Source organism: Trichomonas vaginalis, chromosome I, assembly GCF_026262505.1.
Source record: "Trichomonas vaginalis G3 chromosome I, whole genome shotgun sequence".
Lineage (NCBI taxonomy): Eukaryota > Parabasalia > Trichomonadida > Trichomonadidae > Trichomonas > Trichomonas vaginalis.
Genome location: NC_067203.1, coordinates 21,835,516 through 21,863,266, shown reverse-complemented (window position 1 = coordinate 21,863,266; position 27,751 = coordinate 21,835,516). Strand labels below are relative to the sequence as shown.

The 27,751-nt window shown below is 32.6% G+C and overlaps 16 protein-coding genes and 2 pseudogenes across 18 annotated transcripts, besides 6 other annotated features; 5 read left to right on the top strand and 13 right to left on the bottom strand.

Annotated features, from left to right (window-relative positions):
* Positions 1–632: 632 nt before the first annotated feature.
* Positions 633–1,530, top strand: TVAGG3_1028130 (Ankyrin repeat family; the record flags this gene model as incomplete). The annotated part of the gene is made up of 1 exon (XM_001313552.1): positions 638–1,315. One exon carries the CDS (start codon positions 638–640, stop codon positions 1,313–1,315), a length of 678 nt encoding a protein of 225 aa, XP_001313553.1.
* Positions 1,531–1,588: 58 nt separating this feature from the next.
* Positions 1,589–3,353, bottom strand: TVAGG3_1028120 (phosphoprotein phosphatase protein; the record flags this gene model as incomplete). The annotated part of the gene is made up of 1 exon (XM_001313551.2): positions 1,615–2,670. The coding sequence occupies one exon, from the start codon at positions 2,668–2,670 to the stop codon at positions 1,615–1,617; it is 1,056 nt and encodes a 351-aa protein (XP_001313552.1).
* A 128-nt stretch (positions 3,354–3,481) lies between these two features.
* On the bottom strand, positions 3,482–4,278 carry TVAGG3_1028110 (retrograde vesicle-mediated transport, Golgi to ER; the record flags this gene model as incomplete). Its single annotated transcript, XM_001313550.2, has 1 exon — positions 3,671–4,267. One exon carries the CDS (start codon positions 4,265–4,267, stop codon positions 3,671–3,673), a length of 597 nt encoding a protein of 198 aa, XP_001313551.1.
* Positions 4,279–6,642: 2,364 nt separating this feature from the next.
* Positions 6,643–6,670: a terminal%2Cinverted (terminal inverted repeat of Mariner transposon ID:TVAGG3_1028090).
* Positions 6,643–7,945: a mobile genetic element.
* Positions 6,723–7,849, bottom strand: TVAGG3_1028100 (annotated as a pseudogene). Its single transcript has one exon. A coding segment is annotated over exon 1 (1,127 nt).
* Positions 7,918–7,945: a terminal%2Cinverted (terminal inverted repeat of Mariner transposon ID:TVAGG3_1028090).
* Positions 7,946–8,096: 151 nt separating this feature from the next.
* TVAGG3_1028080 (spectrin binding) lies at positions 8,097–9,167 on the bottom strand (the record flags this gene model as incomplete). The annotated part of the gene is made up of 1 exon (XM_001313549.1): positions 8,097–9,167. The coding sequence occupies one exon, from the start codon at positions 9,165–9,167 to the stop codon at positions 8,097–8,099; it is 1,071 nt and encodes a 356-aa protein (XP_001313550.1).
* Positions 9,168–9,668: 501 nt separating this feature from the next.
* Positions 9,669–9,795: a mobile genetic element.
* A 592-nt stretch (positions 9,796–10,387) lies between these two features.
* TVAGG3_1028060 (glycosyltransferase family) lies at positions 10,388–11,791 on the bottom strand (the record flags this gene model as incomplete). The annotated part of the gene is made up of 1 exon (XM_001313548.1): positions 10,388–11,791. The coding sequence occupies one exon, from the start codon at positions 11,789–11,791 to the stop codon at positions 10,388–10,390; it is 1,404 nt and encodes a 467-aa protein (XP_001313549.1).
* Positions 11,792–11,849: 58 nt separating this feature from the next.
* Positions 11,850–12,323: a mobile genetic element.
* Positions 12,324–27,751: part of a mobile genetic element that runs on past the window's edge.
* On the bottom strand, positions 14,826–15,386 carry TVAGG3_1028040 (uncharacterized protein; the record flags this gene model as incomplete). Its single annotated transcript, XM_051255098.1, has 1 exon — positions 14,826–15,386. A coding segment is annotated over one exon (561 nt), but the record flags the coding sequence as incomplete, so codon positions are not given.
* TVAGG3_1028030 (uncharacterized protein) lies at positions 15,414–15,842 on the bottom strand (the record flags this gene model as incomplete). Its single annotated transcript, XM_001313545.1, has 1 exon — positions 15,414–15,842. One exon carries the CDS (start codon positions 15,840–15,842, stop codon positions 15,414–15,416), a length of 429 nt encoding a protein of 142 aa, XP_001313546.1.
* On the top strand, positions 15,888–16,147 carry TVAGG3_1028020 (uncharacterized protein; the record flags this gene model as incomplete). The annotated part of the gene is made up of 1 exon (XM_001313544.2): positions 15,888–16,147. A coding segment is annotated over one exon (260 nt), but the record flags the coding sequence as incomplete, so codon positions are not given.
* Positions 16,172–17,105, top strand: TVAGG3_1028010 (annotated as a pseudogene). The gene has a single exon. A coding segment is annotated over exon 1 (934 nt).
* On the bottom strand, positions 17,148–19,415 carry TVAGG3_1028000 (organellar and viral DNA polymerase type B; the record flags this gene model as incomplete). Its single annotated transcript, XM_051255097.1, has 1 exon — positions 17,148–19,415. One exon carries the CDS (start codon positions 19,413–19,415, stop codon positions 17,148–17,150), a length of 2,268 nt encoding a protein of 755 aa, XP_051080671.1.
* Positions 20,198–20,924, bottom strand: TVAGG3_1027990 (organellar and viral DNA polymerase type B; the record flags this gene model as incomplete). Its single annotated transcript, XM_051255096.1, has 1 exon — positions 20,198–20,924. A coding segment is annotated over one exon (727 nt), but the record flags the coding sequence as incomplete, so codon positions are not given.
* Positions 21,015–21,488, top strand: TVAGG3_1027980 (uncharacterized protein; the record flags this gene model as incomplete). The annotated part of the gene is made up of 1 exon (XM_051255095.1): positions 21,015–21,488. One exon carries the CDS (start codon positions 21,015–21,017, stop codon positions 21,486–21,488), a length of 474 nt encoding a protein of 157 aa, XP_051080669.1.
* Positions 21,650–22,477, bottom strand: TVAGG3_1027970 (KilA, N-terminal/APSES-type HTH, DNA-binding family; the record flags this gene model as incomplete). Its single annotated transcript, XM_051255094.1, has 1 exon — positions 21,650–22,477. One exon carries the CDS (start codon positions 22,475–22,477, stop codon positions 21,650–21,652), a length of 828 nt encoding a protein of 275 aa, XP_051080668.1.
* Positions 22,538–22,957, top strand: TVAGG3_1027960 (uncharacterized protein; the record flags this gene model as incomplete). Its single annotated transcript, XM_051255093.1, has 1 exon — positions 22,538–22,957. A coding segment is annotated over one exon (420 nt), but the record flags the coding sequence as incomplete, so codon positions are not given.
* Positions 23,366–24,307, bottom strand: TVAGG3_1027950 (organellar and viral DNA polymerase type B; the record flags this gene model as incomplete). Its single annotated transcript, XM_001313542.1, has 1 exon — positions 23,366–24,307. The coding sequence occupies one exon, from the start codon at positions 24,305–24,307 to the stop codon at positions 23,366–23,368; it is 942 nt and encodes a 313-aa protein (XP_001313543.1).
* On the bottom strand, positions 24,558–25,643 carry TVAGG3_1027940 (integrase core domain containing protein family; the record flags this gene model as incomplete). The annotated part of the gene is made up of 1 exon (XM_051255092.1): positions 24,558–25,643. One exon carries the CDS (start codon positions 25,641–25,643, stop codon positions 24,558–24,560), a length of 1,086 nt encoding a protein of 361 aa, XP_051080666.1.
* On the bottom strand, positions 25,684–27,732 carry TVAGG3_1027930 (organellar and viral DNA polymerase type B; the record flags this gene model as incomplete). The annotated part of the gene is made up of 1 exon (XM_051255091.1): positions 25,684–27,732. One exon carries the CDS (start codon positions 27,730–27,732, stop codon positions 25,684–25,686), a length of 2,049 nt encoding a protein of 682 aa, XP_051080665.1.

Sequence of the window (27,751 nt, the reverse complement as noted above, 5' to 3'; positions counted from 1 at the left end):
ATTAACATCGCATCATATTTAGGATGATGCTCTTTCACTAATGCACTCAATATTTACTAGATCATCATAACAATTCAATTACCATTGATACAGAAATTAACTCAAAGGAAACATATGATATCTTAAGAAATATACTTCAATATAACCCCGAAAAAATTAAATGCGATGCACTAGTTTTAAAGGATCTATTTAATATTGGAACATTACTTGAAATTAATGAGCTCAGGGAGTTATACTTAAATCAAGAATTGGCCAAAGAGACAATAAAAATAGATAATTGTATTGAATTGCTTGATTAATATTTCAACATTAATGATGAAACAATGATTACAGAATGTATCAACATTTCAGCATTCTTCTTCAAAATTAATGAAAAGAAACTAATATCAATTTCCAAAATGCTTGGATTCGATATTGTGGATCGAATTCTTAAATATCGTGGACTTTTGAAAAAAACGAAGACTCTCTGGTTAGATTCATTATTTCATTAAATCAAGAAGATAAAAACTTTGCTAATTTGTATAGTTTAATTAATTATGAATTTTGCAGTAAAAATGTTATTGAAAAAATACAAGAAATAGTTTATGAAAATACTTCCAAAGATGTATTCAAATCACTCAGTAACTCACTTTTAAGAATGCGGGATAATAAAAATTATAATTCTCATCATAATGTTGTTGATTTTTTAACAAATAGTAACTTTAAGAATTTGAGTTATGATCAAGCTTATTATTTCTACAAGGATCTTGCAAGAGAAAAATATCCTAATAAGCTATTAATAGCAAGCCAGCATGCGCATAAAGATAGGCAAGCTCCGAATGGTAAAAATTTTATTCATATTGCAGCTGAAGATGGAAATCTCAAATTTGTTCAGTTTCTTACTGAATGTGGTTTCAATATACATGTAAAAGATAAAAATGGAGAAACTCCATTAAGTTATGCATGCATTCATAATCATCTTGAAGTTGTTAAATATCTTCTCTCAAAAGGTGCTGATGCAATTGTATTAAATAACGATTCATCTACTCCTCTTATTAGTACGGCATGGTTTGGTCATTTTGAGATTATTAAATATCTATTATCAGCTGGAGCGAATTTTAAACTAAAAAATCGTCTTAATGAGACTGTTTACACTCATGCATCATCGAGAGGTCATACGGAAATAGTGAAATATTTAGCTTCAATTGGAGCTAATATAGTTCCAAAGATTATTTTTCAATTACCCATCACCACAGCTATTTTCAATTTTGAATTAATATCAGATGAGCGCGTGAGTGACATTTTCGTCTGTTATTTCATTTTAGGAAATTCTTGAAAGAAAAAAAATATCGAATTGAAATGATCTTTCTTGAACCTTTCAGTTTTTAAAATTGAAAACAGAAAACACGAACTAAATATTTCATTAAAGAATATTGAGGCAGCTTGAGGCAGCAAATTTGTCCTTTATTCTGAATCTTATATCAAAATCTTTTAAATCAATTAATATTCGAAAAGGATCATACTTCAGGTGCTATTGCTAATCAAAACCAAAGATTGTTTTTAAAACATTTCATAAAAAATTTTCTAAAAAATTATTTAATTTTAAAATCTAATATACACAACACAAAATTTATATTACAACAACAAAGATAGAGAGTTATGATATTCTATTTCGTTTGCATCGGGAGATTCCATATCCGAATTCGTAGAATGTGTCAAAGAGTCCAAAAACTTGGTCGATTTAACATCCATTAGCCAGTTTGGAAGTATTACGTGGAAGGTGTTGTTTTCCTTTGGAGAGATATACTTGAATTTCTTAAATTCAATTTCTTTATCTTTAGATAAGAAAGCAACAGCTGCGTGGTTCTTTCTTCCACAGTAATCTGTATTGCTAAATACTGTAATGCATTTGTCATCGTTAAATGGCCTGTGCATTCCGTCTTTACACATTTCATGAGAGCGAATCAAAGTTTTGAAGTTATTCTTCTCCAAGAACCTCGAGAGAGCATTGGAGTTGAAGTAGTAACCGCTTCCGCGCTTGCTCTGGATGAAATCTAAAGGAACATTTTTCGGATCGGACCAAAGGAAATCTACGTAAACGTTTTCTCCTATTATGTCATCTGGCTTCTCGTCAAGAGATATGCTATCTATAAGGTCAACATGAGGGCCAATTCCGCCATGGACACAGAAAATATTTTTGTTCACGATGGCGGCGAAAGGTAAGAAGTTAAATGTATCTGTTATCTCGTTATATAGGGTCTGGTTGAACTTGTACATCGCTTCGTCATAAAATCCGTATGTATTTGAAATTCTTTCAATTTCATGGTTTCCTCTAAGCAAATAAACGCAGTTTGGGTATCTACACTTGAGGGCAAAGAGGAGGCAAATAACTTCTAGTGAGTTATTTCCTCTGTCGACATAATCTCCCAAGAATAAATACTTTTTATCTGGGGGATAGCCGCAGGTCTGTAATATACGGATAAGATCATTGGCATTTCCATGTATATCTCCAACTACGTAAAAATCGCCGTCTAAATGGAGTATTGAGTCCTCTTCAAACAATTCTCCTTTTGTTTGCTCTATAAGACTGTATAACATCTCGACTTGAACGGAGTTCTGGAAAGGATGGGATTTATTCTCCACAGAGGTCAAGATGTTGTGGATAAGAGCGTCAATCTCATAAGTTTCCATGCCGAAAATTTTTGAAAAAAACAAAGACCATTCATTATTTTTTTCCCCATAAATTTTTAAAACCGTTTTCTAAATTATTTTAAATTATTCGTAAACAACACAATTAGATGCTTATTTTTGAAAAATTTTACTACCGTTTACAAAAATTTTGCGCGCCAAAATATAATGATCCCTTCATTTAATATTATTTTTGGCGCGAAGTTTAATATTGTCAGTAAAAAAGAATAAAGAACTAATATGCTGATAAGATGTCCATTTCGAATGATTGAACAATTTGTCCCTCCTGAAATGTCTCATTTTTGGATCAAGCCGTTACAGCATAGTAGTGCACCAGGAATCCGTATTAATGAATAGCTCGCAAACATAATAAAAGGTAAGTTGAAATGAAGGTTAATTGAGCATTAGACAATATCAATTTGATTCATAAATTTCATTTGGAGAACTAAGGGATAATAAAATATTCATACAATAGAGACTTAAACAATAACATGATGTTTCGAGTTAATAAATGAGAATTTTTTCAAATCATACAATAAATCACTTACAGGAAGTATCGTTATCAATGGATAGTGCACATATTTCCGAAATGACAAGTTGTACGATGAGCGATATTATTTCAACTCTCTTCACCTCGACAATTTCCTGAGGAAAATGAGAAACCTTAAGTTAGTCAATGAATTTATTTCATATGTATTATATGTGAGATAGAGATAATAATGAAATCGAAATCTCAAATGTTTGAAAAAAATTTTGAATGAAATTTAGTTCTCTTACAACATTAAAATTTATTTGAATTTAGATATGGATTTCGATTTCAAATCCCAAATTTATAGAAACAAGATTAGAGAGAATAAAATTTTTTATGTGGTTTCTTGAAAAAAGTAATTTAAGTATTTCTTTCATGTAAGTGAATGGTTTATTATCTTCAGTCAATTGAAAAAGATTAACAGCTCTTCTAATCTTTAAAAATTTCGTATTCTTTTTAAATAAAAAATAGGATTTAGCAGCATCCATCCTTCTTCTTCTTTGGTACAGGATTGATTGTTTGAGATTTAGGCTGAGGAGCATCATTCTTAACAGCCTTTAATGCGGCTTGCCCAATCTTTTGAAGTAAATTGTCTATATTGAAGCCATCCTTGGCCGAAACTTCGACGTATTCACCACCAACCTCTTCAGCAATTTGCTGTCCTTTCTCTGTTGGGACTTTTCTATCTGGAAGATCAATCTTATTAGCTACAACGAAGAGGGCCGGCATAACACCCGGGGTATTTTGTTTTAAGTTATTAGACCAGAAAATAACTTCGTCAGCAGATTCTGGATCACAAACTGAAAATGTTAAAATAGCAACTTTGGCGGCGCGGAAGTACATAGGTACAAGGTTCTTGAATTTCTCTTGACCTGCTGTATCCCAAATTTGAAGTTTGATAGACTCGCCGTCGATAGGAACTACTTTTGATGCATAGCAAGCACCAACTGTTGATTTAATTGATTGATCAAATTCACCTGTGATAAATCTAGTAACAAGTGTTGTCTTACCAACCATGGTAGCGCCAAGAAGTACGATCTTCGCTTCGGGAGTTCCTTCAGCAGCAGACATTTGAATGATCGATTTACAACAAAGGTGGTTATTTCTCACAAAATAAGATATTGTAATCTATTATTATTATTGATACAAAATTATATAAAAATTAATTATTTTTAATTTTTGATAGTTTTGAAATGTTTACATTTCAGTTGAAATAATACAAAATATAACGCGTATATATAAGTACAAATAAATTTATTTTCAATTCTCACAAAGGTATACGTACTTAAAAAGTGACAAAGTAGAATCTTTTCGATATGATCTTTTAATGCAGAACTCTCCTCCATCTATTGTAAATTGGGATTTTAACACCAAGTTATAGCTAGAATAACACATTATCGAGCGCAAAATGCATTTCGAAGATTTTCAAGACATAGTCAAACACTTTTAATTCTTAGACAATAAAACAAATACCGAATGCTTTAGAAGTGATTAACCAAAACTCGTTTAATCATGAAGATAATTTATTAATCTTTCTAAATAACTCTATTTGAGATTAGAATTAATAGAATTTCTACAATACTTTAAGGTTATTATGCTATAATCATAACTAAGTCTATAGTAGTTTAAAAAAATAGTCGAGACTTTTTTTTTCATATATGAGTCTTTATTTGTTCATTGCGTTCATATATTTATTTTATCACTCTTTGTTATTATATCGAATTAGAGAGAATGGCAATAGCTGCCCAAAAGGCAAACATCTGAAAACATAATGTTTAATGTCAAATATTAGAATTAAATACATTCGCAGCACCATGATCAACTAAGAATTTGATGACATCAATCGAATTTCGTTTAGTAGCAATAGAAAGTGGACAATTGTTAATTCAAAGTATATTTCATAATATAATGATATATATAAAACGAGAATGAATGCCATATAATAATGATAGATGTGAGATGAAAGAGGATTCGATATAATGATGATTGATATGAAATGAGAAAGAGTAAGTTTAATATTAACATCAGCTCCATGATCAGCTAAGAATTTGATGACATCAATCGAATCTCGTTCAATAGCAATAGAAAGTGGACAATTGTTAATTCAAAGTATATTTCATAATATAATGATATATATAAAACGAGAGTGAATGCCATATAATAATGATATATGTGATATGAAAGAGAATAAGATATAATAATGATAGATGTGAGATGAAATAGAATAAGATATAATAATGATAGATGTGAAATGAAAGAAAATACAATATAATAATAATTGATATGAAATGAAAGAAAATACCATAAAATAATGAAAGATATGAAATGAAAGAAAATACCATAAAATAATGAAAAATATGAAAACAAATAGAATAGCATATAATATTGATTTATAAAAAATGTAAAAGAATGCCATATAATCATGATTGATATGAAATGAAAGAGAATAATATATAATTATGATTGAAATTAAATGAAAGAGAATAATATATATTAATGATTGGTATAATGCAAAAGAGGATTCGATATAATGATAATTGATATGAAATGAGAAAGAGTAAGTTTAATATTGACATCAGCTCCATGATCAACTAAGAATTTGATGGCATCAATCGAATTTCGTTTAATAGTAAGAGAAAGTGGACAATCGTTATTCCAAAATAAATTTCTTAAAATAATGATTGATATGAAACGAAAGAAAATTTCATAAAATAATGATTGATATGAAATGAAAGAGAACGAAATATAATGATGATTGATATGAGATGAAAGTGAATGCTATAAAATAATGTTTGATATGAAATGAAAGTGAATGCCATAAAATAACGTTTGATATCAAATGAAAGAGAATGAAATATAATAATGACAGATATTAAACGAAAGAGGATTCGATATAATGATGATTGATATGAAATGAGAAAGAGTTTGTTTAGCATTGACATCAGCTCCATGATCAACTAAGAATTTGATAACATCAATCGAACTTTGTTTAATAGCAATAGAAAGTGGATAATCGTTAAATTAAAGTATACTTCATAAAATAATTATTGATATTAAATGAAAGAGAACGAAATATAATAATGATTTATATGAAAGGATATAGAATTTCATTTAAAAATGATTTATAGGAAAGGAAAGAGAATGCCATATAATGATAATTGATATGAAATGAGAAAGAGTAAGTTTAATATTAACATCAGCTCCATGATCAACTAAGAATTTGATGACATCAATCGAATTTCGTTTAATAGCAATAGAAAGTGGACAATCGTGAATTCAAAATATATTTCATAATATAATGATATATATAAAACGAGAGTGAATGCCATATAATAATGATATATGTGATATGAAAGAGAATAAAATATTATAATGATCGATGTGAAATGAAAGAAAATACAATAAAATAATGATGATTGAAACGAAACCAAATAGAATGTCATATATAGGGTGTCCAAAGGTGTGTTTAGCACAAACCTGAATACTGCGAATAGAAATAAACAAGTTACATATATATAAAGTTTATTTAAATATAATCACCATTGGATTCAATCACGCGTTCGCAGCGATCGATCCAGGCTTGAAAGACACGCTTTAAATCATCATGAGAAAATTGCTCAAATTGCTCTCTTACAAAATTTTCAAGATCATCTGGACTCGCGAATTCGCGTCCTTCAGCTCTCTTTTTTAGCGTGCCGAATAAATAAAAGTCAGAGGGTGCAATATCAGGTGAATAAATTGGGTTTGGAACAACTTTGACATTGTTTTCCACCAAGTAATTCATTACCTTATGACTTTTGTGAACTCTTGAATTATCAAAATGAATTGCAAACTTTTGTTTTTGTTGTTTGGATTTCTCAAACTCATCAGAATTGATAATTTGAGTAAGAACATTGTCAATTAGATACTGAGCATTCATCGTATTAGGTTTTTGAAGAATATCAATTGCGATGATGCCATTCACGCCCCAAAAAACCGACAACATCATCATTGGTGTGTCAATTTTTTTCTTCGGGAATGTTTGCGGATTTTCATCCTTCGGGATCCACATGATTTTGGCTTCTGTTGCATATTGAAACCAAGACTCGTCCCCTGTTACTAAAAAGCGAAACTTCTTGGATTGATACGCACCCAATATAGAGAGGAGCTCTTTCGAAGATTGGACTCTAGATTTTTTTTGAACTGAATTAAGGTTGTGCGGAACCCAACGTGTATACGCTAGTTTGTAGTTCAAATAATTGTGCAGATAATAACTGACTGTTGTACGTGTATCTTTGTCATCTCCTCTATCCTTCTGAGTGATGCTCTTGGGTCTTCATCTAGCGCTTGAAGAATTGCTTTGATTTTTCTTTGATCCGGCGATTTTTTGTCAATTTTTATGATGGGCGCCTTTTTGTTCATGAAGTGATACATCCTAACATGATACGTTACAGTGGAATAGCTAGGAGCATCCATACCGAAGTATTTTACCAATGTCTCGTAGATTTTTTTACAGTCTTTGCATTTTTTTGCAAGAGCGAGGATGTTTTCTTTATGATTCATTAAAAAAATGAAAAAAATCCCGCCAAAATTTCCCGCGAAACCGCCTCTTGTCTCAAAATTCATTTTATATCCCGGCATGGCGCCAAAATACAACATACTCATCATATACATATATTCATATTTTTTATTATATATTTATAATCAGCATATATCTCCTTTAATAGTCTCATATAGAGCGCTGTGCTAAACGCACCTTTGGACACCCTATATTATTGATTTATAAAAAATGAAAAAGAATGCCATATAATCATGATTGATATGAAATGGAATAGAATTTCATATAATAATGATAGACATGAAATGTAATAGAATGCGATAAAATAACGTTTGATATGAAATGAAAGAGAATTCCATATAATTATGATTGATATGAAATAGAAGAGTATTCCATATAATTATGAGTAATTTTAGCATTGACGTCAGCACCTAGAGAAATAAGAATTTTTGCCGCATCAATATTATTATTCATTGCGGCGTAATGAAGGGCAGTCATTTTATCATCATCTCGATAATTGGCATCGATTTTGTTTGTTGATTCAACTAAAAATTTGAAGACATCCGAATTTTGTGACATGCATGAATAAAGTAAAATAGTTCTTTTCCGGAAATCAGTTTTATCAGGAAGTTTTTCGTTTTTGAGAATATCTATTGTTTGAGGAAATGCAGCACACCATGGAACAATGAAGTTTTTCTCTCTTTTAAAAAGAATAAATACAGCTTTCAGGTTTTGGTATCTGATTATATCGTCGAAAATAGTTGATTGGAATAAGTTTTCTGTATCGAAATCTTCATAAGTCAACATATATCTTTCTAAAACGTATTCAAGCATTTCGTGGTTATGTGAACATACAATATTTCTGATACAATCCATGTCCATACCATTTTCCGTTAAACATTTGTTGATGATGTCTGTATTTCTACCAATTACTGCATATTGAAGACATTCTTTTGATATTGTACACTTTTGGTTTGAAATTAAGAAAAAGAAAATGTTCACAGATCCAAAATATGCGCATGCTTCTATTAACGATAATTTAAGACTCTCAAATTCACCAAAGATATTAATTTTTAAAAAATCATCAATTTTAAGTTCTCTTTGAGAAATATAGTCTTTGAATTTTTCAATTTGATCATGCATAACAATAAATTCGACTGAACCCTCCAACGGGAATGATAAATGCGAAAGATTATTAATATCCAAGCCAATATTCTTGAGTATTTCTATATAATTTTTTCCTAAAGCATAATTATATTCAAGTGCTTTTAAAATGATCTCCAAGAGCTGCTTTTTGGAAAGTTGATATTTCGTAATCAAAACATTTTTGATGATACTGCACATGCTTTCAACAGATTCATTATATTTTATGAGAAAAAGCTTTTCCATTGCTTCTATAAAGTCCGAATATGGCTTTGCATAGTCAGAACTCATTTTTTTTACCAACAAAATTTTATGTAAATCATTGAATATATTTTGCATAGTCTCTCGCCGAATTAGAGTCTTTGCGATGGATTTACCTAAAAGTATTAATACTTATCTATTGGTCTTCGAGTTATCGTCGCATTGGTGCTAAATATCAATTAATTGTAAATATGGCAACTGTGTTATTCAGAACAGAGAAAGAACGGAAAAATAACCCCTTTTCATGTTGTTTCTCATTGATTATAGAATGTTGTCAATTTTGGCCTCGGTAGATTTATCCCCCGATACCCAAAATTTTTTGAAATAGATTCCTGTTCTGGCTAAAAATCACCATCACAATATACTTAAATGATTAATTTATTTAGTTGTCGAATGCAATTTAGTTTTAATATGCTTATATTTAGTGTTATATATCAGCTGTTTCACTTCATTCCTGTCATGGCAATTCTACTCAAACAAAATTTGATGTGCTGTAGAATGATTTGATTAACAAATATCCGAGAAAAAACTTAAGGGTGCACTTACGCTCCTATGACATGGCCTTCAATCCAGATGTTTAAGGTTAATTTTCAATGACGCTTCACGCTAGTTGTCAAAAATTTGAATCAAAGTCAGATGGGCGTAAGTGCAGCCTTAAATCGTCGCTAAAGATAAAATATATTCAAAGTTGGATGTGCTTGTCTGAAAAAGATTTAATTTCCAAACATCAAATTAAAGATGTCATGCATGTAAAGCTTGATGCGTTTGTGGTTGAATGATTTGATTATCAAATATCAAAAACAACTTTAATTCTCATTAAAGATGACATGCATGTAAAGCTTGATGTGTTTGTTAGAAAGATTTAATTACCAAATATCAAAAACAACTTTAATTCTCATTAGAGATGACATGCATGAAAAGCTTGATGTGTTTGTTAGAAAAAGATTTAATTACCAAATATCAAAAACAACTTCAATTCTCATTAAAGATAACATACATGTAAAGCTTGATGTGTTTGTTAGAAAAAGATTTAATTACCAAATATCAAAAACAACTTTAATTCGCTTTAAAGATGACAAGAATCCAAAGTTTGATGTGTTTGTGGTTGAATGATTTGATTATCAAATATCAAAAACAACTTTAATTCTCATTAAAGATGGCATGCATGTAAAGCTTGATGTGTTTGTTAGAAAAAGGTAACTGAAAATTTAAAATATCAACACTTTATAACATAAATAACAACAAAAATTCTAATATAACTTAGACTGATAAATATATGATTCCTCATTCTTCTCTATTAAGTAATGATACAATCTACTCAAAGGATTATGATATTTTGTCATGATACATCTATGATAAACCTCGAAATCTGAGTATCTTTTAACAATTGCATGTGATTTTCCTGTTTCTGCCAAGAATTTTTCACCTTTTTCGAAAATTGTCCCGTTAAAACATAAAACAGTACGTCTGTCTATATCATTTCTCCAATTCCCATTCTTTATAGCATACATGATATCATGTAGCCCTGTTTTGAACAGATAATTGGATACATTTGAGACAATTGATCCGAAATCGTCATTGTTAATGGAATACAACCACATACCAAGTGTAAGAGCTGATGCAATAGCAGGATTATCTGTTTTCCACCTGCTAAAGAAAAGAACAAAACATCCTGGATGCATATAAAGACAATTAAAGCAAGCAGAGCCTGCAGCAGATACATATAACAAGGTTGACGCAAGAAGCTTTGCAGCATTGTTCATATTGAATAAAACTTCAGGCGGATGGACTTCCCAGTTAATTTCTGGATATTCTCTTTTGGCAATCATCACAAGCTTGTCTAAATTCTTCGCGGAACCCCAGTTTGTCAATGGTTTATTTATAATGGTATATCTGGTCGGTTTTATGGAAGATAAATTATATTTTCTAAAAATTAAATTGTGAAGATCAATCCAAGCGACATGTAACCCGTTAATTCCAAATTTGCTAACGGAGATGTATAAATCTATCGCATGAACATACGCCTTAGGAATTTGATGAATTCGTTCTGGACTAAAACCTAAGAATGTTAAGTACGTTCTGGCTTGCTGTTCGTCAAACTTAACGTAAATATCTGCATCTTGTATGATTTCAGATGGAACAATCATGATTCCACACACCATATCTTGAACAAAGTGGCCATACTCAACATGATAAGAAAATCCGACTACGGCCTTCTTTACAATCAATAGTGTATGATTAATTCCTTCTGGCATTTGATTTCCGTCGTGTTTTCGACTTGGCTCGTAAAAATTATCTGGAGTAGCTACTCCATACCATGAAAAATCTGCTCTCGTGAAGTGTTGAAATACAACATGCTGAAAACCAAGTACACTTGGATCATAAAAATTTCCTCTTTCGAAAGGCGATGCTTGTTTCTGCTTTCTAACTCGTAGATAGTTAGTATTGGGATATATAACTGTATAGTTATCGAAAATTTCTAAATTTTTCACTTTATAGTAATGTGATTTTTCCTGATTTAAGTTTGGATATAATTTTAAGTACATGTCGAAGGAAATCCAAGGCTCAAATATATCAACAAGCAAAATCGCTGCAATAATTCCTGCAAATGTAAATGGATATCGATACTTGGTCCTGAAGTTCTTTCTTAGCATTTTTTACAAAAAAATACGGAGATGGATTTTTAAAAAAATATAGCAATAGAATTGTTTCGAGTGGGGGACAAACTCGCCCATTGTCACTTTTCATTAACCTTAAACTTGTAATTTTCATTATTTTTAATTAACCTTATTTCTTTCCCAATTCCTGATTTATTTTATTCACTTACTATTAAAAGCCACATTTTAATAAAATATAATAATTTATTTATAGCATTTTTTACTATACTGTAATAAAAAATTAATTATAATAAATTAAATGTTTATTAAATCAAATGTTTTCTTTGCAATAATATTTTTAATGTTGAGTAAACAATGTTGGGATCAAGTGTATCATTTTTCAGACCTTTCTGAACAGCTTCAAGCATACTGATGCATTCGACTTTTTTAAATTGTGTCATTTCTTCGAAATCTCTTGTGACTTTTTTGATAACTCTAACACTTCTCTCTGAATCCAGACCTTTAATTTGCAACTTAATCAGGAATGAAGGAACAACACTGGAATATAACTCGATGACAAGTTCATCGAAGTTAGTATACCTATCTTGGGTACGGAGGCACTGCGCGCCTCCTTACCCATTATATGTGAATTTGACACTTTACAAAACCGCTAATGTATATTTTACAACACAAACGACAACACTAACTTAACCTTAAATATTTACAAAGCCGCCAACCACTTCACCTCACTAACATTTTCGCTAACGACTTCACTAATGAAAAAATAAACGTTCTCACTAACGTTCCCACTAATGTTCTCATTTACAAAAGTATTGCAGCGCTTCCCATTGCTGTGCTTCACACAATAGTTCATATTCTTCAGTATCGCTGCTGTCACTCCAATCGTCAGAGTCAAAATCACTGTCAAAATAAATGTATGTAAGTTTTGACAAAGCTAATGAAACACGCTTACCGTTTGTATCTATTGCTTTTATATATCTCCCATTATGTTTGTTGTCGTAAACGCTCAAACTAACTTTACCCTTTCTCCCTCGTATCTGATAGAATGTATTTTCACGAGGAACGAAGAACAAATTCTTGAACTCATGACCGTTGTAGTTTGTTATCTCAATAGTTTTCGTCATTTATATAAAAATAAAATAAAAAATAAAATAAAAAATAAACTTAAAAATTAATGATATCACCACTCCCACACGTATGAAAACATAGCACAAAAATAAATTTAGGTGAAGTGGTGAGATCTCACCTCTTTTTTCACCTGTTTTTTCACCCTGTTGAATTCATTGCTTTATAACTCTCTTCCTTTCTCCAACTCTTCTAACTTCTTCTTAAGTTCAGCAATGTTGTCCTCATGAAGTTTAATCTTTCTCAAAAATTCCTTCTTTATCTAATGGTTGCTTTATCTTCTAAACTGAACTCTACCATCCTTCATAGTATGAATGTAAAAACCTTCTGGAATAGTTCCTGATTTAATGTATTCTACCAAAAACTTTTGTTTCATTGCTTCAGTGACTTTATTTGTCATTTCAATCAAATAAAAATTTAATATTAAATAAAAATAACGTTATTTTTTCAGTAAGGAAACGCAGGAGTTTTACGATTTATTTGAGGAGTAGGTTCTGGTTTAAATGTTGGAGTCGGTTTAGGAGTTGACTTTTGAACAGGAGTTTGTACTTCCATAGGTTCAGGAGTCATTGAAGGTTTTGCTTGTGAAGGCGTTGGTTTTGGCGAAGGTGTTGGAGTTTGTTTAACTTCAGCTACTTCAGTATTATTTACTAAACATTTGCTTTATTTCTTTTCAACATCATAACTGCTCCTGCTGTAGCTAGCAAACCTAGTGGGAGACCATATCTTATATAAGGACTTGACCAAATGCTATTTTTGACAGGAGCTGGTGGAACAACCTAACCTTGGTGAGACTGCTCTTTGCCATTGTGCAGCTCGTAAGAAATATTCAATAGGTGCTCCATAATCGTTTGGTAAAGTTTGTTTCATAGATGGTGAAGGTTCACGAGAGCTTGATGAAGAACTCATTTATAAGCTTTAAAAATAAACGTTCATCCTTTATTCCTCACTGTCGTCCGTAGCTAAGTTATAGTCATCTAATCTATTATGGGGATGCCATTAGCACGCACCTGAATGGCAAAGCAACAATCCCTCATAAATCCAATAAGTGGCTTTGGCACATTTTCAGTTGCTAGTTCAATAGGTCCTTTAACAGACAATTTGTATGTTATTGGAGCAGTAGATGTTTGACCTTGCTGAAGCAAAAGTCCACTTCTGTTGGAAAACCACATAAGAAATGTGTGTTGTCATAGCTATCCCATTTATGTTCCACACTACCATCATCCACCAATGACCTTATAACATCTTCATTAAATCCTATCATATCATTGTTTGTATTGCAAGCGTTCGCAACCATTTCATAAAATACAGGTCCATATGATTTTTCAGGTTCTGCAGGCATATTTCCATAAGCTCCCATGGAAAGCTGAAGATATTTAAACTTATGGTTCTCAAAATTAACATAATAGTTGTCTTTCTTTCTAAATAGTGCCCAAATACTTTTAACATTAATAGGCGTATAAGCTGCTTAAATGTTGCACTTGAACTATCTGTATTCTTTGAGAATGAACCCGTCCATAGGAATCCAATCCATAACTTTAACAGGAAAACATAAAGCCTCGTTTGTATAATGTTCTACAAGTTCTGTATAAATGTTAGGGTCTAAAGAGAATGACTTTGGATGAATGAAACATTCATTAAAATCCATCTTTGTTCGAAATAGTTGCTGGGTTACAGTTGTAATAGTAACTGTTCCACTAGCTTCTACTGCCTTCGTTATCATAGTGGAATGGTTCATTCCATGGAACAAATTTATTTGTCGGTGGATTTGAATCTGAACAAATGCAACTTAAGAGTTGGATTGAAAGCAATGATATCATTTACAGATATAGATTGCATTGTAAGGCGTCGCTACTGAACTTTACTTTAAGCTGAAGTTTCCTGCAAAACTGGAATAAATCGAAAGCTTCTAATGGAAGGAATCTTCTAACAGGAATTCTTAAACGAAGCTTAAAATCAAATGATTTTCCTGCTGTAATTGACCACTAACAATTTGTCCTGTTCTGCATGTTCCCGAATGACTCCATACATCTTCATGTCGAGTCTTTGAGAAAACATCTACTTTCTTTATTTGTTCGGTAGTTTGTGAGTTTGAAGTTATATATGCTTCTTCTCTTGCGTTGTCTTGAGAATATACGATACGACCATTTGCAAGGATTTGATATCCAGCAACTGCATAGAAAGCGTCATCGAAACCAATCCAAAATCCTGGTGGGTTTGTTTTATTGGAACCTGAACCAATTTCTTTATCTACAATAAATTGACCTTCCATTTTATACGTAATGAATGTATTGTAAAGGTCCAACATATTTTCACCAGGAGGTGAGAGATTGAATGTTACCCATGTGTTATCTTTAGCAGTTCCAGGTTGTGATGGAATCTTTGCGTCAGAATATTTTCTATTAGTGTCACCAATTTGAACTGCATTGTCTATGATATCGAAATATGAGCGAATCTGATGAATATGCTCTGCTGGAGTAAATTCGTTTAGCTGTTCGTTCTGCATGTATTTACTTCAGATAAAAATATCTATTTACTTCATTATTCTCACTCTTCTTCTTGGCATTCGTGGTGGAAGTTGTTTCTTGACATTTTCAATGAACTGTACATTCTCTTTTGTCTCAACTTCTTTCACTGGCGGGTCAGGATTCTTTGACTCGGTTTGTTTTTCAATGAAATTCACGAACTTTGCAATAAGCTCTTGGTTCGTTATTGAAAGTACATCTGGCTTCTTTTCTTCTGGTTCTATTGACTTTTCAGTTTGAACAGAAGGCTTAACACGGGCTTCGCCCTCGGTGCCATGCACCTTAATGTTGTCGCTTTCTGCATTCGCTAATGGAACCTTTCTTTTTCTTACGTATATTTTACCATCTTTACTCTGACTTACGTAATAGAAAGGATGTTGTATTCCTCTTGCGTCATTTAATATAATAGACTCTCGCTCTGATTTTGACAAGCTCATTTTACATCGGTCAAAGTTTTAATTTTGTTTTTTATCTGCAGTCAAATGACTCAGACAAGCCCTACGGACAAGACCCAAGGGGTCATAGATGTTGAAGCATTGAAGAAAGAAATTCGTGAGCAAATTTTATCCGAACTGAAGGAACAAAAACAAGAACAAAAGCCAGAGAGACCAAAGAGAAAACTTAGTGAAAAACAACTTGCTGCATTAGCTGCTGGAAGACAAAAGAACCCAAGACTACTGGCGAAAAAGCTAGAGAAGAAGCTGAAGCAAAAGCTAAAGAAGCTGAAGCAAAGAAAGAGTAAATGTGTTATTTTTATCGGAACTAAATGTATAGACAAATACCTTTATCTTTGCGTTCAGTAGTGAAAACCCTGACGTCAAAATAAAGGGAACAGAGTAACGTTTAAGTTTCCAACAGACTGGATTGTGAACATAAATGAAGAGAAGTACATTGGCATAACAAATATGTATATAACACGTGCTTTCAGAAAGGTTGACTTTATACTTCAAGTCGAGATAGAAAATGACGAACAGTCTTTAAGCGCCCAAAACATTCACATATACAAATACTTTAAAGACGATACAACATTGCAACAATGTATGACTTCATTTAATGAGATGTTCGAGAAAAAGTTTAACATTGAAGTACAAACTTTACAGCCTTTACGTGAGTTTCTTGCACAACTGAAAGAAAAAGGTAGTCGGCCACAACTTATAGACTTTCATTATGAATTTAATGAAAATGAAGATGGAACACATGACTGTCAGTTTGTTGTATTCTCACCATTCAATGAAGTAGCTAAAAAGAAAGAAAATCCATTACGTATAAGATTTCAAATCTCTGAACCAAGTGATGATTTCAAAAATGTTTTCAATTATGATGCAATGCTTCCGAGGAAAAATGAATTTTCAAAGATTGTAACACCTGGTATTTGGGATAGAAAGCAAGCTATTCTTTTCTCTAATATAGCCAAAGGCGTTGAAAATGAGTTCATTGGTCATACAAGAACTTCACCACTTCCTAACCCTAAATACTATAAATTAACTGGCTTCAATCGTGAGTTTTGGATAGACATGTTCTCCACTCATGACCATAACTGCCCAGTGTTCTTACCTCCAGACCATAAGGACTGTCTCTACATTGAAGCACAACTCTTAAACTCACCATCGCAGTATTGTAAAATCTACGCTAGTTTTATTTTTATCACGAATGACCTCATTCATGACCTCATTCATGACCTCATTGCTGACAAAAATAAATGACCTCATTCATGACCTCATTGCTGACAAAAATAAATGACCTCAGAACTTCAACTTACGAATAAAGCTTGTTTTAGTCGTTATTGAGAAGTTAAACTTTTCAGCAAAGCAAGGACTAGAAGACTTACACAAGTCGAATCCAATCTCTTGACCATCATGAAGTGCTTTGTAAAGTTTCATTAAACTGAACTCAGAGTCTTTGTCATATGTTCCAACAGGTATGTGAATGTTCTTATCTTCATTGTAATAGCATTGTATAGCTTCAGGAAACATTTCATTAGCTGTTAAAGCAAGGACGTCTTGTTTGACACCTTTACAACGTGCATGGAATGCAACTTCATTTAAATCGTTAGTGAGTAAGTCTATGTAGGTCTTCTTTCCACAAAATATTGACTTGTATGCTAAACTTTGTTTTCCAGGTGTTATTTCTGCGAAGTCAGAATGAAATTGACCAAGGTTCTTTCCTATAAGTTCGCGACCGTATCTCTTCTTAAACTCTGCTGCAAGCTTTGGTATGTCTTCATTGAAAATATGCATGCTATCACAGTCCTGGTAAAATATTTGAAGTCCCATATCTTCAGCAGTACAGAATACTTCATTCATAATACGTTTTGACATAGATAGAATATTAACACCAAGTGGACAGAAGTTAAAGTGTCTGCAAATGCTTTTCGTTAGCTTGAAAATAGTTTTATCTGAACCATCCAAACCTTCGAACTTCACTATATGGTTGTAGTTTCTGATGGCATATCTTATAGCATCTTTGTCATTTACTATGGTTATTTTTGACTCAATAGGAGATAGAATAGTTTTGCCATAAATACTGTTCAGAATGAGCTTTATATTTTCTTGCAAAGGATTTCCTTCTTTCTTATACTTTAACCTTAACTCAAACAACTTCTTTACTTCATCTCTTATTCTAATATCTCTGTTTCCATCGTAATAGTATCCTTGCAACACTTCACATTTGACACCTTGATATTTTATGAGGTCTTGTAATGTTATATGGTCAACATACATTAAACAGCAAGTGTTTGAACTTCTGGGAACGTTAAGTTCTGGATTTAGTTCAGGGTCACAAACTATTAAAGGAAAGTGTCTATGTATTCCAATCTCTGTTATCTTAATGAGAACAAAGAAGCCAGACATAAACTTTTCACCAATGGGTTCCTTTTGGTCGTCATCGAATAAATGTCTCATGAGATACTCTGTGCTTAACATTTCTTTCTTCATAACCTTTGGAATACCTTCTAAAGTATAAAGTCTTGCTATAGCTGATGGATATAATGAAACAGCGTCGAAATCAGCAATGAGTTTCTTTTCGCTCTTTTGTTTCATTTTATCTGACAGCATACATCTTCCACCTTGAATACAGCGTGAAATAAATTCTCTTGGTTTATTTGAGAGGTCATATAAATTTCCATTCGGGAAGTACACTCTGTTCTCAAATAATTTGTTAGCAATTGAACAAATACTAACGTAGTCATAAACGTTTAAATCAAATTCTTTCAATATGTCATTGCGGAACTTAACAAAACATTCTCTTAAAATCCTTACATCTTGTTTGCAATAAAATGAGCTATACTTTTCTAAGTCGAAGTGGTTTTCATCTATTCTGCAGTTTTCGATTAAATCTATGTTTTTCATGAACGTATCAATATCTTTTACAAACTTACACGCTTCAGAAATGACACCAGTTCTGTTGTCATTTGCTAACAAAACACTGCTGTAGTAGTTATATGGAAATACTTCTTTCGGTCCTGTTTGTAAGTTAAACATAGCAGGAAATAGTTTAAGCTTCTTATTTATAACACTGTAAGAGTCTTTTATAATAATTGCCCTTCCTTTATATAAGCCAGTTATTTGCATTGTTCGTGAACCTTTAATGATGGGAGTTCCTTTCACTTCTGTCATGTGTCTTAAGATGAAGTTTATATCATAACTGAGGTTATGGAAATATATTAAACTCTTGTCAGGAAGTCGTTCCAAAAATTCTGTTGCACAGTTCTGACCCCAAATGCTTTCACTCACTGAACCATCTTCACTGTCATAACAAATGTTAAAGGCTTTATGAACTCCATCAGTGCTACACTCAAAGTCAGCAAAGAAAACGTGCTCAGGAATGAACTTGCACTTATTTTTATTTACTTCTTTTGGCTCAGCTTTCTTCTTCAGTTGTACACAATACTTTGGAGCATATGTCAAATCTTTAAATGGTGCAAGGTTCTGTTTATATAAGTCAGTCGTATATGTGAAAAGTTCTCCATAAGAAATAGGTTCGAAATATTTGCACTCCCACAATGTTTTCATAACATCCCATAACGGTGTTGTTCAATCATAACGAACAATATATTTGTTCTCTCTCTTTGTATAAATCTTCATCTGTTTCTCAATGTTCATTCCACCACAAGCTTTGAGAATTTCTATATAGTTGCGAATGAAATATGTTGTCATTGGTAATCTTTCATTTAGCATGTAATGGTCTTCAACAAGAAGTAAGTCAATAGTTCTAACAGTTTCACATTCTTTTGGTATGTATCTCTTTATTTCATTATGTCTTGAGTCATTGAAGTAACCAATGGTAACATTAAATGCTATACCTGTTGCATCAGAAATTTTTTGTACTTTACTTTGAGGAAAGTCTCTAACACGAATGACTTCTCTCATGTGGTCAATAGTTTCTTCATTTACTCCAGCCTGAATGCAAGCATAAACGAAGCAGTTATCTTCTGTCATAAGTGTTGCAGTTCTTTTGTTTAATTCATTGAAGATTTGGTAGCGTTCAAGATTTATAGGTAATGTGCAAAGATACTTCCAGAACTGACCGCTTCTCTTCTTATAAAACTTCTTTTCACCATTATCTTTCCAAAAGCTTTCTATAAGTGCTGGGTTTCCTGTTTGCTTAAGAGCTTCCAAAATGGCTTTCTGGTCATTTGTCAGTGTGCTTTCATCTCTATATGGTCTCTTTTTTGGTTTGCCTTTCTTTACATCTGACATCGTTAAGCCTTCATATTCTGTTAAATCATACATCTTTATTTCGGTAAGATTCTTTATGTTTGTCAAGAAGAAGTCATAGTGCATTTCAACAATACCTGCAGCATTTGCTTCTATCTCTGATATAAAGTTCTCCTTCAAGAGCTGATGTAGTAATGTTCCAATATTATTGAGGTTTAACGTAGAACATTCATACTTTCCACCAAGTTTATAACATACCATCCATCTCTGTTGTGAGTTTATTTTAATTTTCTCTAAGAGTCTCATGAAAACCTTACCGAAATGTTTGTGTAAGTAGTCTCTGTTTGGTTCATCTAAAGCTTCGATGTTAAAGTCAATGAGTCTATTGCCTGACTTCACATTTCTCTTCCTATTCTCTTCATCTTTCTTTAACCATCTCTCACCTTCTTTTGGTTTGTCGTCAATGGAACGAATGACATCGTTAGCTTTGCGAACTTGTTCTATAGCGCTCTTAAACATCTCTCTTCTCTGTTGTTTCAGTGTGTCGTCTCTTCTTCTTGTTTCACCAACGTTTGCATTTGTTATGTCAAACATTTCTCTTCTTACTTCATGAGGTACTGAACGTCTATGATATAAGTCAATAGCAACGTCATTTAAAGGAAATGCTCTTGCATGGACTTCGTCCTCGCCGCGTTGCGGCTTTATGAACTCATGAATTCTATCATAACTTATTGCACCATTATAGTCATTGAGGTCAGCGAGTGCTTTTTTGTTTGTTGCGTAATGCTTTGCAACATCTATATTAGCTTCTGTAAGAAGTTGTTTTATTTCCGAGTGTTCTAACTTAGACAACTTCCGATACATCTTTAGTAGGAAATAAAAAAATATTTTTTGAAAAAATTAGATTAGATTTTTTTAAGTTATTTTTCAAAATAATTTAATATTTTTATTTTAATGAAACACATGCAAGATTGCAAGTTCTTTTCATACAATGCTCTCGCTACTGCCATCAAGAATGAGTTCAATAATGCTTCAAATGTTAATGTTATCTTTAACAAGAAGTTTGTGAAAGAATCTAAGTTTGGTCAGTATGTCAGACCATTAGCTATCGTCATTGACCGCAAACGTTATACTTCACAAGAGTTAGCAGTAGTTTTGAAACAAAAGAGTTTCTTCGTGAATGTCAAAGATACTCATTATACTGTTATAAAGAACTCTAATATTGACTTCTTCAGTATTGCTTTAAATCTTTCCGAACAGAAAGAATATAAGAAGGGTGAAACAAATGTGAAATATTATCCTTCATCTCTGAAGACAATAACGAACAAAGATGTTATACAGAAATTCTTACCAAAGGTTGAAGAAGCTTCTATTGACATTGACGAAGGAAGTGAAATGGTTGAAGAAATAGACCCTGAAGCTATTTAAGCAAAAATATATTTAGGTGAAGAGGTGAGATTTCACCCGTTTTTTCACCTCTTTTTTCACCTCATTCTCTCTTCGTTAATGTTGTCGTGACTTCTTCGTTAATGTTGTCGTGACTTCTTCGTTAATGTTGTCGTGACTTCTTCGTTAATGTTGTCGTGACTTCATTCTTCCTCTTTGAAGTTATCGAAATATTCTGTTATTTTTTCCTTCAGTAATGTTAAGTCTTCTTTGAATGTAAGTATTGTGCAACCTTTGATATCATAGTGTGTTTGAGGAAGAGTATTTTTGACAATTTCCTTTATTTGCTCATTCGGTGTCATTGAAATCGGTAAGTTTTCACGATAGAACCAGTTTCTGTCAGATTTATATATCTTAGCTAAGTCATAAAAGCTCTTGTTGTTTCTTCTGACTAAATGTAACATAACCATATCTTTATCTTCTTCATTTTCCAACTCTTCAGTATAAATCATATACTTATAACTCTTTTCCTTTCCTTTTGGTACCGAACGCGGTATTCTTTTCTGTATGCTTTTGTCTTTGGATTCAATGACTTCATCTTTTGCTTGAAGTTTCTTTTCCATCTCTCCACGTTCTGCTTTATATAGTTCATCTAACATCATGAAAATATAACAAGCATAACGAGGTGAAGCCCACATTGCTACAGCATTTACTAAAAGTCTATGAACATAATAACCTTTCAAACCAGGAGCCAAATTCTTGCGATTTTCGTACGGAATCTCTTCTCTCGGTTTTCCGAGGGAAGCAATCATATGAGGAAATTCTTCTAAAAGTTCTTTTGTCTGTTGGTTTTCAAACCAATGATATGCTTGCTTTGTAGAACGAAGAGCATTCATTATACTTTGCATTTGGTACATGTCATCTTTGACTGAACGAATGAGTCTCAATTGTTTGTTATACTGTATGTATTCGTATTCTTCATTTATGGCTTCATGAACGATAGCAATTGTTGTGTTCTCTGATGTTGACATTACTGTCTTTACATACAAAATAAAAAATTTGTTAGAAAAAATTAGCGTTATTTTTTCTGAGATAAACACTATTTCTTCACAACATTAAATTTTATCCTGTATGAAATGACTTTAAAAAGATTATTGACTGACTTCGAATACTATCTCATTGACGCACTGACAGACCCTCAAAACTGTGTTGAAAGTTCTTTAAGCTTTAAGATTGAAGGTACGACGCATTTTGTCTTCACTTACGTATTGAAAGAATATGACCGTTATCATAACGAAGTGAATCAAACACTAATAAAATTTGTAGATAAAAAATTGGTTAACAATGAATATTTTAAACGTGAAGACCCAAACACTGCTGGAGATGATGAAGAATACAGACAAGTTATTGAAAAAAATAACGCAAGATTAGATGCAATAGAAAAGAAGTTTAATGAATGTCTTACAAACACGTATGAATATCTTATGCGGTGGGAAGCCAGATGGAAATAAATTTACGTCAAATATGCAATTTATAAAATCTTATGTCGATAGGCTACGTAGCACAGTGGTCTAAGGTGGTGTTATGGAGGGGTCAGGGTCTGTGGTTCGAACCACGACAGCGCCGTATTTTCTTATTTTCTTTGTTTGTCTTGTTTGTCGTGAATAAAAAGTGTCATAAAAGTGCTCTATCTTCCACGGGAATAAATAAAAAATTTACTTTATTTCTTCTTTATTTCTTTGTTCCCGTGGAAGAAGGGTTTTGCTGTTTTTTCTCAGCCGAAATCAATGATTTTTTCATTTTTGGAATCCTTAGCGAATGAGGAATCTTTTCTCTCGTGGAAGCTTTGACCAAAAATATAATTGAGGTGAAGAGGTGAGATCTCACCCGTTTTCTCACCTGTTTTTTCACCTCTTTTTTCACAAGCGTTTTACATGAATTGTACGATGTATATTTGAAATCCTAAACAATTTCGTAGCTTCTATTTCTTCTTTTAGTACATCGAATGTTTTAATCATGCCGAAAGTCTCTTTATATTTCTTCTTGACGTCAGACAGAAGGAAATCTTCTGCTGTTGGATAGTTTTTATTAAGAAATGTCAACATATCCATTTTATCTTCTGCTGGCTTTTCTGCTTCTTTCTTTAAGTCTGCATAGTCGTTTCGCATTCTTTCTATCTCTTTGACTGAGTAGTTATATTTTCTTATTGCTGCTTTACATTTTGAACATTGCGGATTCATTTTTGCGTTATACAATGAAATAAAACCAGCTAGAACAACTAAGGCGTCAATGGTTTTCTTTAACTCAAAAGCTGCTGGTTTTATCTGTTCATTCCATACTTTACCTCTTCTATCTTTATCTCTTATCTGCCATACACATTTTGCAACTAATGAAACAAAGTTATCGTATGTCTTAAATTCTTCGGATTTGTAAAGGTCAGAAATATTTTTATAAACCATGTCGCAATCTTTGTCCATAACTTTATGGTTGCAATGAAAACCAAGGAATTCATAATTTACTTTACGTATGAATTTCTTAATTTCTACTGAGTCAGTTGCTTTGACTTCAATTTCGTCGAATTCGGGAATAGTTAGTTTTTGCTGCTGAAATTCAGGTAGTTTCGGCAAATGGTCGATGGGGTCCTCCATTTCATAAAGATATTGTTCATTTGTTTCATCTTTCACACTACAGTCTAAATTACTTGTTAAAAGTTCTTGCTTTATCTTCTGGATTTCTGTTTCAAAAGTATATGAAGAAGGAATAAAGCTTTTCATCTCTACCAACATTGACGTAGGATTCATGACTAGCGAGTTTGGTGCTGTAGTTGTTTGAATTGTTGTTGTGCCGATTGTTGAAATCATATCTTTTATACAAAATAAAAAAATAAATAAAAATAAAACTAACTTTATTTTTTCTATCTTAAGGAAATTCATGAAAATTCATGAGACCCAAAGGGTCTGAGCCGCTAAGCGGCGAGGGTGAAAAAAGAGGTGAAAAAACAGGTGAGATCTCACCTCTTCACCTAAACATTATTTTTGGTGTAAATTTATGAAAACATTAATAATACATGACTGTTCTCATTCATGTCTGATTTACATCTAATGAAAAAGTTTAGAAGAATTTTCTTATTCTTTCTGGCTTATTTTTGTCTTTCCAGTACTCCCGCTCTAATGGTCCCAGATGTGTTGGCTTTGACTCTCTCAAGTTCTTAGATGGTATAACATCTTCAACGCCTCCTTCATATCTTACTTTATAAGTGTCATCGTTTATGTTGTAGCCAAGTATTTCAATAACCACTCCTCGCTTTGCTTCGTCAATGGTTTCAGCAAGTTTGCCATTACTACTTTCAACTAATTTATGTCGAGGGTAAAACGCAATAGAGTCGTCAGCAGCTTTTATAAGATATCCATTACCTTGCGTAGAGTCTACGATATAATAGTTTCGACTTAACCTTAAACGTTTCTTTGTCAACGGTTTGTCGTCAAGAACTACACGAACTTTTGTACCAGGAATGAGGGTAAATTGTGTTGAATTTCTGATATTTTGTGTTTGGCTTCGTTTCTTTTGTATATACTTTTCTTCTTGTTGTTGTGTCATTGAATTTGGTGTATGTCCTGTTGTAGAATGTGTTGAGGAATTATATACTTCGAGAAAATGTTTCATTGTTTCTTCGGTAAAGTCTCGCTCTTGGTTTAAATCTCTGAGCGTTCTTATGAAGCGGTTTATGATGCCGAGTATGTTATGGTTATGGTCTTCAGTAGTGTAGTGAGTTATGTTATGCTTAATGAGAAAATCTGTGATTTCATTGCTGAGGTATGCACTGTCTTGGTCTGATGTTAAAGTACTTGGGCTATGTTCTGCTACAAACTTTTGTAAAACTCTTAACACTTCACGAGTTCCTTTATTTTTCATTATATACGCAAAAGCTTTACGAGTGTTAACATTAATGAAGATGAGGAATGGTTTATGTCCTCCTTTTCTGCTTTGAATGAGAGTGTCAAATTGGTATGCGTCAGGAGCGTTGGAGTAAATTGGTAAAAAGTAGTCGTAAGGGTTTATTTTTGTTTGATGTACAACATTTTTGTCAAAGAACCTTTTCACTTCAGCTCTGTTAGTAAATCCCCAACTCTTTGCAGCTTCATTGAACTTCTTAAATGACCTCCATGGATGTTGTTCGAATACTTCTTTCAAGCTCATTTATGTAAAGTTAAAGATTTTATTCAAGGCTCAAGCGCGTTCAATGAACGCGGTACCATGCGAATATAGTCACAAATGGTGGCATATAATCTGCACCCGAGCCTGTTGGATTTGTTGTGAAAGTGTGTGAATGATTTCCTGTGGTTCCACAGAAAATACCTGCGCTTGAATCTACTGGGTCACTTGAAATATCATATCTATTCATTCCCTGTCTATCCGAACCTGCTGCAAGATTTGTATAACCTCTTTTTGTAATTGAATGTGAATGATTACCTGTTGTGTTTGTAGTTCCTGTATGAGTGTGCGGTGGAAGGTTTGCTTCTTTAATTTTCTTCGAACCTCCTGTTTGCTTTGAATATCTAGCACAGTATAAGAATTTATCTACAATCTGCTTCCACGTACCAAAACCTAAAACTGTTTCTGGATTTGTTGAGTTCATTGACGTATAAATAGAGCCTATAGGATATAATGTTTGAAGTATTTCAGTCTTTAATGTTTGAAGCTCTGTTTTGTCTGCTTTCTTATCATATAAATCTTGAGCAGTGAATTTAACATTATTTTCATCATCCATGACATAAACATTTTTACAGCTAATTTCTTTCTTCGTTGTTATGTTTTCATTCGATGTTAAACCTTGTGGAAAGTTAGGAGGTTTATAATATAATGCATCCCCACCAGTTCCGCCAACCGTTCCTTCAATACTTTCTATAGCAACAGTTGAGAAGGAGTTATGTGTATGGTCTTTATCTGCTTTTTTATCTAACATTGCTGGTAGTTTATATGTTTCAAAGTTTCTGACATGACCTTCAATGTTCATACATTTACTATTTAAGGAGTTTAGTGTATCTTTTACGCTTGTACTTGGATTCTCTAAAGGTGCACTTGAACCAAGGGTATAGTTCAATATTATGTCGTCTGCTCTAACAGTAGTGAAGGATTCATGTGTATGGTTCTTGTCAGCTTTACTGTCTAATGTAGCTTGAAGTTCATTTATATCGGAGATGTTGTGTTTATGAGATTTCAAAACTTTATTCATTGCTTCGAGTTCAACTTTGTCAGCTTTACTTTTAATAGCATCTTCAAAAGTTATTTTTGACTTAACTCTCAATGTAAATCTTGGTTCAACTAATACACCGTTAACAAAGAAGTATGAAGCATAAATTTCATTGTTATAACCAAATGCTTCTGGTGCTTTACCTGTGTCATACTGTACAGTACAGTGTATGTCATAACCTTTAGCACGAATGAATTTATATCTTCTTTCATTAACATCTTCAGTGCTTATTTGTTCATCCTGTGTTAAATATCCATGGTAGTCCGTTATAATCTGTTCGTCTGAACTTATATAATGAACATGGTTTTTATCTGCTTTTTCGGCTAATTTCTCTTCTATCTCATTTATTTCAAGTTCATGCCTACCACCACCTCCCGAAGAAGTATTTTTCTTCAGCTCTTGAAGAACGTCCACTTCGCCATCTTTGGTGTCAATAATGAGACTTTGAGTTAAAACCTTTCCTGTCTTAATGGATGTTTGTAAAACTTCTTCTTCACCGTGTTCGGGGTCATGGTCGTCATCATATCTTGTGAAATCAGAGATGTTGTCATACATTAAGCATATCTGTCTCAAAAGTTCTGCTATTTGAAACTGGAACGAAAGATATACAGAACTTTCATCATCTCCTAAAGTCAAGTCTGCTTTCTTAAGTATTTCTTGAATGTATGCAATGAGAACAGAGTACCTTGGAAAATATTCGAACAATATTTCATTAGCTGTTGGTTTTGGTGGTTCTTCTGGAGTTTCTGTTGTTTCAGTTCCTTCTGTAGGTTCTGTTGGAGTTTCTGCATCTCTTGACTTCAATGCTCTTGCTCTCAAAGACCTAAATGTTAGAGCACCAGGTTTTACAAAGGACTTTATAAATGCTTTAATAGTTCCTGGTAAGTTATTGTTAGCATTAAGTAAGTTCCCTATGCTTCCATCATGTACGTCCATAGCACTATGTAAAAAATCTATACTTTTCTTGTAGTCAGCAATAGACTGACTGTGATTTTTTAAAGATTTGTCAATACCTTTAAGCCAATCTTCATGCATGTCTGATACTGAGCCAAGA